General features: G+C 41.1%; 3 protein-coding genes and 1 non-coding gene across 4 annotated transcripts in view; all 4 read right to left on the minus strand.

Annotated features, from left to right (window-relative positions):
• GTF2F2 (general transcription factor IIF subunit 2) overlaps window positions 1-667 on the minus strand; it is a 142,637-nt gene extending 141,970 nt beyond the window's left edge. Inside the window, exon 1 of the mRNA XM_059903116.1 lies at window positions 410-667. Coding sequence (XP_059759099.1) covers window positions 410-475 — 66 coding nt within the window. The 5' untranslated portion in view covers window positions 476-667. The remainder of the gene's footprint in view (window positions 1-409) is intronic.
• A 4,430-nt stretch (window positions 668-5,097) lies between these two features.
• LOC132352591 (phosphatidylinositol N-acetylglucosaminyltransferase subunit Y-like) lies at window positions 5,098-5,274 on the minus strand. The gene has a single exon (XM_059903157.1). It carries the CDS (start codon window positions 5,272-5,274, stop codon window positions 5,098-5,100), a length of 177 nt encoding a protein of 58 aa, XP_059759140.1.
• A 440-nt stretch (window positions 5,275-5,714) lies between these two features.
• LOC132352621 (protein preY, mitochondrial-like) lies at window positions 5,715-6,059 on the minus strand. The gene has a single exon (XM_059903219.1). The coding sequence runs from the start codon at window positions 6,057-6,059 to the stop codon at window positions 5,715-5,717; it is 345 nt and encodes a 114-aa protein (XP_059759202.1).
• A 1,492-nt stretch (window positions 6,060-7,551) lies between these two features.
• On the minus strand, window positions 7,552-7,624 carry TRNAR-UCU (transfer RNA arginine (anticodon UCU)). The gene has a single exon. It is a non-coding gene; the product is annotated as a tRNA-Arg (tRNA).
• Window positions 7,625-11,465: the final 3,841 nt, after the last annotated feature.

Consider the following 11,465-nt stretch of genomic DNA (forward strand, 5'->3'; position numbering starts at 1 on the left):
AGAAAATTCTAACAGGAAGCAGATACTCAACTTCCTTATACAGACTGATAACTAAAATCAGCTTCACCAAGAGAAGATGCAGAAATTCTTCAGTTTGGGGTAAAATGCAATGTGAGCGGTGGCTCACACTGGGGGACACCAAGACAGGGCCCCAGAAAAACCAGGTCGTGGGGAAAGGAGATCCATCCCAGGCAGGTTCGGGCTCTTAACTGGCTGAAAAAACACTGGGCGTCCCTCAACTAATCTCCTCGTCTGCAAACGAGCAAAACAATGAGTCCTGCCTCTCAAGATAACTGAAGCTCTAATGAGAAGGCCGTAAAGAACTTTAAAAGGCGCACGGGGTGGGACAGTCTCAAGTTACTGAAACTACTTTAAGGAGGAGCGCAAGCGGAAGCCCCGCAAACCTTACCTTGACCAGCCACACTCCGGTGTTCTGCTTGGCGCCTGTCAGATCGAGTTCCCCGCGCTCGGCCATGGGTCTGTCGCCGGCGGAGGCGTGCGGGCCAGAGCAGCGGCCCCGGGAGCTGGGGGACTGCGGGGCGAGGGACCGGAGCACAGGGTAAGCCGGGGCCGGAGGCTGACTGTGAAGAGTCGGGGTCCACCTGCTGAGACGCTGGGATCCCGGGAAAAGAGGAACACGCCGCCGGGAGCCGGGAACTGCGCCTGCGCGCTGCGACCGTCAGTACGGCGCGCTGCTGCGGACAAACTTCCTGAGCGGGCAACTTCTTGAGTGGGTGTGGCTACTGCCGTGGGCTGTGCCCGAGTGATTAGAGCATAGGGTGGCATGGGCCAAAACGTCAGCAATACTTTCAAAAACTAGGTCAGCGTAACTGAAGAAAGAAGGTGTCAAAACAGAAAAATGGGGTTCAAAGAGACAAAGGCTGTCAGTATCTGTCCAACCCTGGCCAAGGAGAGAGAGAGCGTTTGGAGGACAGGGTAGGAATAATAAAGTGAATTAGCACAAGTGGTCTCAATTGAAAGGCCACCCTGAGCACCTGCAATTAAACAAGTAGGGTACACCACTTTTAGACTCCAAATCCTGGAGCCCTGTAATTAGGTCAGTGACAATAGACATGTAACAGACAAATCTGATTGTTAAACTTCCCTGCTTATAGAATTTCCTCTCTCTCTTCTTGCCTCTAGAATAAAATTCAATCCTCTCCACACAGGCCCTCTCAGTTTGATCCCTGCCACTCAATGCACCACACATCCAACCACATCTAACCCATCAGACCTCCCTGAATACAGCAGGATGTTCCCCAATTATTTCAGAGCCTCTGCACACTGGATTCCCTTTACTCAGATGCCCAATTCTTCCCTTACCCTCATTCTCACCTCTGTCTTCTGATTGGCAGACTCCTACTTAGGTGTCAAGACTAATGGAAATGTCACTTCCTATGAGATCTTTTATCAACTCCCCCAGAGGAAGTTTAATTTTTCTTCACATCACAGTGTGCGATACTTAGCACGATGCACTATAATATACATGTTTACATGCTGCCTTTGCTTTCTAGACTATGAGCTCCTCCTAGGCAGAAATAGTGTTTTATTCATTTTTTAATCACAGCATCTGGCACAATGCTTGACACCCTGTCAGATTTCAATAGGCTTTGGCTGAATGAACATTGGCTGGAAGAGAAACAGACAGTAAGATATTGTAAGAATGGCAAGTAATGTATTGAATCCTGCATCAGAACCATACACATAATTGAAGAAATTCCATGTCTGTGCAGCATAGGGCTAGGAAAAGCTGTCGGGTCTCTGAGATCAGCTGGGAAAACTAACAGGAAAAATAGGAGACCAGGCATGTGTTAAAAAGGAAGATTGCATTCTTGTGTTACAGCTTGGGAAATGGCCTTAAAAGATATCAAGGACAAGTGGATAAAGAGACCTGCTTTCAGCTTGATCAAATAGAAGGAATAAATTAAAATATGAAACCATAAGAGAAGAGACTTAATGTAGCCTGGATGACCCTAGTAATGAACTTTAAAGGATTAGAACCTTGGCCTTGATCTGTGGCTTATGGGAAGCCTAAAAATGTGTGTGTGTGTGTGTTTACAGGGATTGGGGGAGAACAAATAGCTAAAGAAGAAGAAATGCCTAGAGAAGAAAGGAAAAAGTGAAGTTTTTAAATGATTATATAAGGAAGAAGAAGAAAAAAAAACAACTTATTGAGCACCACATCCTCCTACATTGCTGAATAAAGAACAGACTTCTCCTATCTGTCCTTTTCAAATTTCCTTCCAGCTTGAAGAGGATGCTTATGAGCTATGAGAGGAAAGGAGGATGTGGGCTCCATGAAGCAGATTCACAGATTTACTTTGGAGACCAGCAGGGTAACATATATTACAGCTAGATCCTTCACCCTCCTAAGGGCCTATTATATGCCAGACATCGATAATTTTGGCCCAATCCAGCTTTATGTTCTTTCCACCATGATCACATACCCTTAATATCCATTCTCACACAGGTTCTATGGATTTCTGCTTGTGGTCAATTAGGCATATCCAGTGCAGATATTTTAGGTATCTCTATTGCCCAATCATGCCAGGGACCATTAGTGTTCTCTTTACTACTTGAAATAGAGTCATTAGCATCTTTAAATCTAATTAGATTAGACAGCCAGTTCCAAAAACCCAGAACCAATTTAGGAAAACCTATCCTTAACATCCTGTTCCTCTAGGATCACTCTCAGTACCAAAATCAGTATTAGTCAGGGTTCTCCAGAGAAACACATGATAGATAGATAGATAGGCATTTACTGTATAGGAATTGGCTCACATGATTATGGAGGCTGAGAAGTCCTAAGATCTGCATTTGGCAAGCTGAAGACCAGGAGAGCCAAAGTTATGCTTCTAGTCTGAGTTCAAAGGCCTGAGAGGCAGGAGAGATGATGGTGTAAGTTCCAGTCCAAATCTGAAGGCAGGAGATGATTAATGTCCCAGCTTGAAGACAGGCAGAGAGAGTGCATTCTCCCTTACTGAACCTTTTTTTCTATTTCAGCCTTCAACTGATTGGGTGAAGCTCACCCATATTGGGGAGGACAATCTACTTTACTCACTCTATTGATTCAAAGGTTCATTCATCCAGAAATACCCTCACAGACACACCCACAATAACGTTGGACCAAATATCTGGGCAACCTGAGGCCCAGTCAGGTTGGCACATAAAGTTAACCATCACAGACAGATACAGAGGTCACCATGCAAAAAGGAAACTCACAAATTCTTTACTCTCCCAGATGATTGCCTAGTCAAGTTTTTTTTTAAATGGAAAATGTCAATATCTTATTTTATTATTATTAATGTAAGTATGTGATGCCAAAGAAATGAAGGTAATTTTACAAACTCAGAATTTTGGAGTCAGCTCTACCCACCACCAGAGCCTCCCATCAAGCCTCTTAGATAGCCTCAACCACCAGAGGACAGACAGCAGAAGCAAGAAAAACTACAATCCTGCAGCCTGTGGACCAAAAACCACAGTTACAGAAAGATAGAGAAGATGAAAAGGCAGAGGGCTATGTACCAGATGAAGGAACAAGAAAAAACCCCAGAAAAACAACTAAATGAAGTGGAGATAGGCAACCTTCCAGAAAAAGAATTCAGAATAATGATAGTGAAGATGATCCAGGACCTCGGAATAAGAATGGAGGCAAAGATTGAGAAGATGCAAGAAATGATTAACAAAGACCTAGAAGAATTAAAGAACAAACAAACAGAGATGTAAAAAGGAACGAAATTGAGTCATTTGTTGAGACGTGGATGGATCTAGAGACTGTCATACAGAGTGAAGTAAGTCAGAAAGAGAAAAACAAATATCGTATATTAATGCATGTATGTGGAACCTAGAAAAATGGTACAGATGAGCCAGTTTGCAGGGCAGAAGTTGAGACACAGATGTAGAGAATGGACATATGGACACCAAGGGGGGAAAACTGCGGTGGGGTGGGGATGGTGGTGTGCTGAATTGGGCGATTGGGATTGACATGTATACACTGATATGTATAAAATTGATGCCTAATAAGAACCTGCAGTATAAAAAAACAAACAAAACAACTAATACTAAACTTTCATTGGGTTATTTGTATGGAAATATGTTAATATAAATGTTTCAGACATTACATGAAATTTCTAAAAATCTTATATTTGTATGTGTATGGAAATATGTATGGAAATATGTTAATATAAATGTTTCAGACATTACATGAAATTTCTAAAAAAAAAAAAAAAAAAAAAAAAAAAGAAAAGGCTAAAGGGGGGCAGAGCCACATTTCCCTATTCTGTCCTGTCCCCTAATCCCTTTCAGCACCTCCGCAATAAAGTATAAATGTAGGTGGGAGGTGTAAATTTTCAGTAAAAAAGTCAAGTGTTTAAAATCTCACTTTATTTCTCTATTACTGAGATCAAATTAGCTCTTGAGCCTTGATTTCCACATTTTGGAGAAAACTTGATTTTGCCAATTCCCTACATACATGTGTCTGTAATCTGCGGCTTTCTATTCTATTTCATTGGCCTATATGTTTATCGCTTCTGTGAATACCTCATTCTTCCAATTACTATAACTTTATAATAAATATTGCTTTCTGATAAAAAAAAAAAAAGAATTTTGGCAAATACATGAAATTTCCATTTTATTACAGCTTTATACCACATTAGTTCAAATGTATTTCTCTACAGCTCCTTCAACAGAGCTCCTCTGGAATTATTTCAGTCATCCTTAACATGTGACTTTACCAAACACTTTGAATGTAAAATAAACATATAAAATTTCAAACTAGTAACTTTTAATTATGAATGGGATAAGAAATAAAGTCATCAGATGATGGCTGGGGATATTAATTTCCAACAAGACACTTCGTTGAAATTTTTCTGATACCCCAGGTATAAATGAGAACCTTCAAAAAACAAGGGCAGAACCAAAGTACAATAAAGAAGCCTCCGCAGCTTAAGCCTCCCATAGTCCTAAACCTCTGACAGAAGCTAGGCAAAGCATCTTTCTTGCAAATTAAGTGGGTTTCCAGTATTTCCAGGTAGTTGAGCTTTCAGAGACAGACACTCAAGCATATCCTGAGGATATACCATCTTGGCTCTGGTTGTATTAATTATGCCTGAAGAGTTTAATACCCATCCAAGTCCAAAGGTGGAAGAACACATAAACGGGTATGGTAATCAACAAGAGCAGACTGTAAAAGCACACCACAGAGGCCGAGTATAACAGTCCTGCTAAAGAGACCAATGGAATAAGGACAGTCAATGTAGGAAGAGACAGAAACATTATTTTCCTCCACTTTTTACACACCACTCTGACTTTTTTTTTAATAGATTTATTTATTTTATTTATTTTGTTGCCGCATGCAGTCTTTCTCTAGTTGTGGCGAGCACGGGCTTCTCATTGCAGTGGCTTCTCTTGTTGCAGAGCACGGGCCCTAGGCATGCTGGCTTCAGTAGTTGCGGCTCGCGGGCTCAGTAGTTGTGGCTCATGGGCTCAGTAGTTGTGGCTCGCGGGCTCTAGAGCACAAGCTCAGTAGTTGTGGCGTACGGGCTTAGTTGCTCCGTGGCATGTAGAATCATCCTGGACCAGGGATCGAACCCCTGTCCCCTGCATTGTTAGGCGGATTCTCAACCACTGCGCCACCAGGGAAGTCCCCACTCTGGCTTTTTAAAAGGTGGATGGTATTTAGAAAATTTAGTTGTGTTGTTGTTTTGAAGTGTGACCTAATGCTGCTTCATTTCTTCTTGCGTCTTATTTTGATGTGTCATCCTAGCTGCCTGTGGTATCATATTAGGAATCCCATCAATAATTGGACAGGCTATTCCTAACTCTTCGTTAATCAAATCATTGGTCGATGCTTCATATCTGAGCGGCTTCTTGGAGAGCAGGCACACCAGGAACTGCAGCAGCGCTGGGTCGAAGGCGCGGGGCGGTTTCCTCGTCCTCTCGCTCTTGTCTGTGGACGGCCGCGACACCGACGCGTGCAGACAACTCTGGGCGCCCGCGGACGGCTCTGCGTGTGTCCCCCGCAGCGCTGAGACGAGCTGGCCGCACGCTCCACTCAGCATGTTCCGGCGGCCCGCGTCCGGGCCTCTGCGCGCCCTTGACCACCCCCCGTCAAGTTCTTATTAAATCTTTTAAGGCACAAATGCAAGCCAAAGAGGGAAGGCTCAAGAACTCACTAACGGCTGAAAAATTTTCAAGACCACGACATGTTCTGTAAATTTAGAACACCACAGTTCTATCATGTAGCCATTAGAGGATAAGGAGCAGTCATTAGAGGAGATGTTACAAGTGAGTTGAGGGAGTTAGAATGATATTAACAGTAGCTGAGTCCACTCTCAGATTTTGTCCTTGGCCCTCCCATAGGGGCCCAGTGTCCCTCTAGGCCAGAGACTCTCTTTGTTCATACTTACTCAGAAACATTCTAGCAAGAGGAAGTATTACCTTCAGCGGCATTCACATAGGCAGAAAAACACCATCACAAAATCCTTCTTTTTAAAAAATTTTTTTTCTTCCAATTTTATTGAGATATAATTGACATACAGTACTGTATAAGTTTAAGGTATACATCATAATGATTTGACTTACAACCTGAAATGATTATCACAATAAGTTTAGTGAACATCCATTTTCTCATATACATAACAAAATCAAAGAAACAGAGGAAAATATCTTTTCTTGTGATGAGAACTCAGGATTTACCCTCTTGACAATGTTCATATATAACATACAGCTGTGTTAATTATATTTATCATGTTGTACATTATATCCCTAGTGTTTATTTATCTTATAACTGGAATTTGTAACTTTTGCAAAATCCTTCTCAATAAGCCAGACTTACTCTGTATTGGTTATTAACATGAAGATTTTCATTCAAAAATTACAAATGAATGTGGCAATGTGGTCATTAATTAGATTTCCCCTACACTAGTGATGGTATTGGTCGATAATTTCGCTTCGATATCACACCAGGGCTATATGATCCCATCTGTAAATTCTCTCTGCCTCTCCCTTTGTCCTCTCAGTTCTCTCTTTCACAGAATACCTGCCTTCCCTGGCAGAGTCCTTGCTTCCCCAGTCATCCACAAACAAAAAGAAGTACTCCCTGCAATAGTTTCCATGTTGTTAGCACGAGCACATTGTTGAGCATGAGATGTGGAGTCATGGCTTCAAGTTATAGCACCGCTGCCTACTCCCTTAATTATTTCATCATCTCGGCACCTAATTCCTAGCTTATAAAATGGGATTATTATACCTACCTTGTAGAGTTCTGACAGGATTAAATGTGAAATAAATAAAAAAGACTTAACACTACAATGTGAAAACTATGTGGTAACTGCATTAATTATATTGGGTCAAATAATTGAAAGGAAGCACAAAAGATTTATTATAGGCAGTGGTGTGCTGGTAAATGTTTAACAACTGGCTTTTTCTAACCCCCAGAAAAAGCCCTGGTTTGTAATGTTTGCCTGACTTTTTTTTTTTTTGAGGATTCAGTTTATTTATTTATTTATTAAAAAAAATTTTTTTTTTTTTTGGCCACACCTCGCAGCTTAGTTCCCCGACCAGGGATCGAACCTGGGCCCCCTGCAGTAGAACTGCAGAGTCCTAACCACTGGACCTCCAGGGAAGTCCCTGTTTGCCTGATTTGCAGTGTGAAGTTGGATGAGAGGCATATTAGCATGGCATGGTATAGTATTTTCACCCTATGGCTACATTAGATGTAAATAGAGCACATAGACAATCATAAAATACAGTAAAATAATTGGGAAGTGATGAGTTTTTGGTTTTATTATCTTGGTGTTCAGTATAATTTATTTAATCCTTAGTGTTCTGGAGAAAAGGGAGTAGCATGAGAACCTGCTGTAGAGCACAGGGAACTCCACTTTGCTGTACAGCAGAAACTAACACAACATTATAAAACAACTATACCCCCATTTAAAAGAAAAACCGAGTAGCATCTGCTAACCCCAAAGGGACCTATGTGCTGGTGTCTGTGGAGCGGGGGGATGCCAGCAGGCAGGGCACAGTGAGTGAGTGAGGAAGCAGTGACAGTGCCACCAGTTGGAGAGGGAATGGGAGGTCAGCCCATGCAAGGTCTTGCAGGCGTTGTTCAGATCAAATATAAACTTGAAGAAGAGGTTGTTTTTTTTTTGGCCGCGCTGCACAGCTTGTGGTATCTTAGTTCCCTGACCAGAGATCAAGCCCAGGCCCTCAGTAGTGAAAGTGTGGAGTCCTAACCACTGGACTGCCAGAGCATTCCCTGAAGAAGAGTTTTAAGCCTGAGTATAAAATAATCAGATTTACATTTTAAAAAAGATCTCTTTAGCTACTGTGGAAAAACAAAGTGGATAGGAAGGGGCCAGAATGGAAACCAAGAGACTAGTTCAGACATTACTGCACTAATCCACGTTGGAAGGAGCAGTGGTTTGCATTAGGAAAGTGGCAGTGGAGATATAGAGAAGTAGATGAACTGGAAACATATAGATAGATTTAGGAGGTCGAATTGACAAGGCTTTGTGATTCCTTGCTGTGTAGCAAAATAGGACCATTTAATGGGCAGAAGACCTGAATAGATATTTTTCCAAAGAAGACATACAGGGACTTCCCTGTGGTCCAGTGGTTAAAACTTCACCTTACAATGCAGGGGGTGTGGGTTTGATTCCTGGTCAGGGAGCTAGCATCCCACATGCCTCATGGCCAAAAATCCAAAACATAAAACAGAAGCAATATTGTAACGAATTCAATAAAGGCTTTAAAAATGGTCCACATCAAAAAAATCTTTAAAATAAAAAAAAAAAAAGAAAACATACAGATGGAAAATGGGCACATGAAAAGATGCTCAACATCACTAATCATCAGAGAAATGCAAATCAAAACCACAATGAGATATCACTTCACACCTGTCAGAATGGCCATCATCAGAAAGTCTACAAATAAAAAACATTGGCAAGGATATGGAGGAAAGGGACTATACGCTGTTGGTGGGAATGTAAATTGGGGCAGTCACTATAGAAAACAGAACGGAGGTTCTTCAAAAAACTAAAAATAGGGACTTCCCTGTGGTCCAGTGGCTGGGACTCCGCATTCCCAATGCAGGGGGCCTGGGTTCGACCCCTGGTTGGGGAACTGGATCCCACATGCGTGCCGCAACTAGGAGTCTGCATGCCACAACTAAGAGATCCATGTGCCACAGCAAAGATCCTGTGTGCCGCAACTAAGACCTGGCGCAGCCAAATAAATAAATTAATTAAATATTTTCAAAAATTAAAAAAAAAACTAAAAATAGGGACTTCCCTGGTGGTTCAGTGGTAAAGAATCTGCCTTACAATGCAGGGGACGCGGGTTCAACCCCTGGTCGGGGAACTAAGATCCCACATGCCATGGGGCAACTAAGCCCGTGCACCACAACTACTGAGCTCGCATGCCTCAACCAGAGAGCCTGCGTGACACAAACTACAGAGCCCACGCGCTCTGGAGCCTGTGCGCCACAACTAGAGAGAGAAAACCCGCACGCCACAACTAGAGAGAAGCCCGCATGCCTCGACGAAGATCCCACGTGCCACAACTAAGACCGCATGCAGCCAAATAAATAAATAAATAATAAATAAATCTTAAAAAAAAAAAACAAACTAAAAATAGAATTACCATATATGATCCAGCAATTCCCCTCTCGGGTATATATTTGAAGAAAACAAAAATACTAATTCAAAAAGATACATGCACCCCAATGTTCATAGCAGCATTATTTACAGTAGCCAAGATATGGAAGAAACCTAAGGGTCCATCAACAGATGAATGGGTAAAGATGTGATATATATATGTGTGTATATATATATATATATATGAATATATATAATGGAATACTACTCAGCCATATAAAAGAATGAAATTCCACCATTTGCAACAGCGTTCTAGATCTAGAAGGTATTATGTGTACTGAAATAATTCAGACAGAGAAAGACAAATACTGTATGTTATCACTTACAAGTGGAATCTAAAAATTAAAACAAACAAATGAATATAACAAAACAGAAAAGGACTCACAGATATAGAGAACAAACTAGTGGTTACTGGTGGGGAGAGGGGAGGGGGGAGGGAGGAGATGGGGAAGGGGATTAAGAGATACAAACTATTATGTATAAAATAAACAACAAGGATATATTGTATAGTACAGGGAAATATAGACATTATTTTGTAATAACTTTAACTGGGGTATAATCTATAAAAATATTGAATCACTGCATTATACATCTGAAACTAATGAAATTTTGTAAATCAACTATACTTCAATGAAAAAAAAATAGGACCATTTACCAAGTGATAACTCAGTACAAGAAAACAGAACAAAACACACACACATAAACACACATAGCTTTGCTCCTTCTGGGAGATGAGACAAGACTCTGCATGTATTTTCCCTGATGGATAACACAATTCAGTTGAATTGCTTTTGTTAAGTGTCTTATGTCTGATGTAACATATGGTTACTGTGGCCTGCTAGAAGCCCTCAGTCTCAGTAAGTCAGTTTAATTGCCCATTAGGGATTACTCTGGGAATAAAGTGTTAAATAAAGCATGAGAAAATTTAATTTGTCATTGCTGTAATGAAATCCAATTTGTTTTCATATATGATTTACCAAAACATTTATATTATACTTTATATATAAAATAAAATTATAGTTAGGAAACAGCACTGAAACCCTTGATCAAAGTGCCCAGATAAAAATCACAAATAACAGTAAGTCCTAAAATATCATATTAAACAGATGGATCCTCACTAGTGTTCAGATTTCAAAGCCAGGGAGGCCATGTGTGCTGAATATCAATGAGGAATTATGTCCATATTCCTGCTAAGAGCAAAAGCGAGGCCCTTCCTTATTGATGGATCTGACTTCCCACCCAAATACACAAACATCAGGGACAGGAATAGTTTTCACATGCAGGGTGAGGTGAAAATATTAGCTAAAGCAAGGATGTGCCTACCCATCAATGGGTAGAGTCGAAAGTTCAGTTTAAGGCTCCTTTCTATAAGTAGAGCTCTGGCAATAGCTTTGTCAATGCATTTTTTACTTCTCTCTCATGTAACAACTGAGTTGATGATGGCTCTGCTCCATGTAGTTGTTGGGGACCTAGGGTTCTTCCATTATTATTTCGTCATCTCTGGGGTGTTGTCCTCGATGGACCACAAAGTCTGCATCTTCCAACCAGCAGGAAAAGGAAAAGGGGAAAAGAATTATACATCACTTTGGTCAGAGCTTCAAAATATTTTTTTTCATGGCAGCATTATTCACAAGAGCCAAGAGGTGGAAGCAACTCAAGTGTCCAAGAACGGACGAATGGACAAACAAAATGTGGTCTATACATACAATGGGGTATTATTCAGCGTTAAAAAAGGAATGAAATTCTGTCACATGCTGCAACACGGATGAACCTCGATGACATTATTCTAAGTGAAATAAGCCAGTCACA

Source organism: Balaenoptera ricei, chromosome 18 (genome assembly GCF_028023285.1).
Source record: "Balaenoptera ricei isolate mBalRic1 chromosome 18, mBalRic1.hap2, whole genome shotgun sequence".
NCBI lineage: Eukaryota > Metazoa > Chordata > Mammalia > Artiodactyla > Balaenopteridae > Balaenoptera > Balaenoptera ricei.

What these genes read in the sequence shown, in the direction of transcription:
- LOC132352591 (XM_059903157.1), bottom strand. Translation starts at nt 5,274, where the DNA reads ATGTTTCTGTCTCTTCCTACATTGACTGTCCTTATTCCATTGGTCTCT.
- LOC132352621 (XM_059903219.1), bottom strand. Translation starts at nt 6,059, where the DNA reads ATGCTGAGTGGAGCGTGCGGCCAGCTCGTCTCAGCGCTGCGGGGGACA.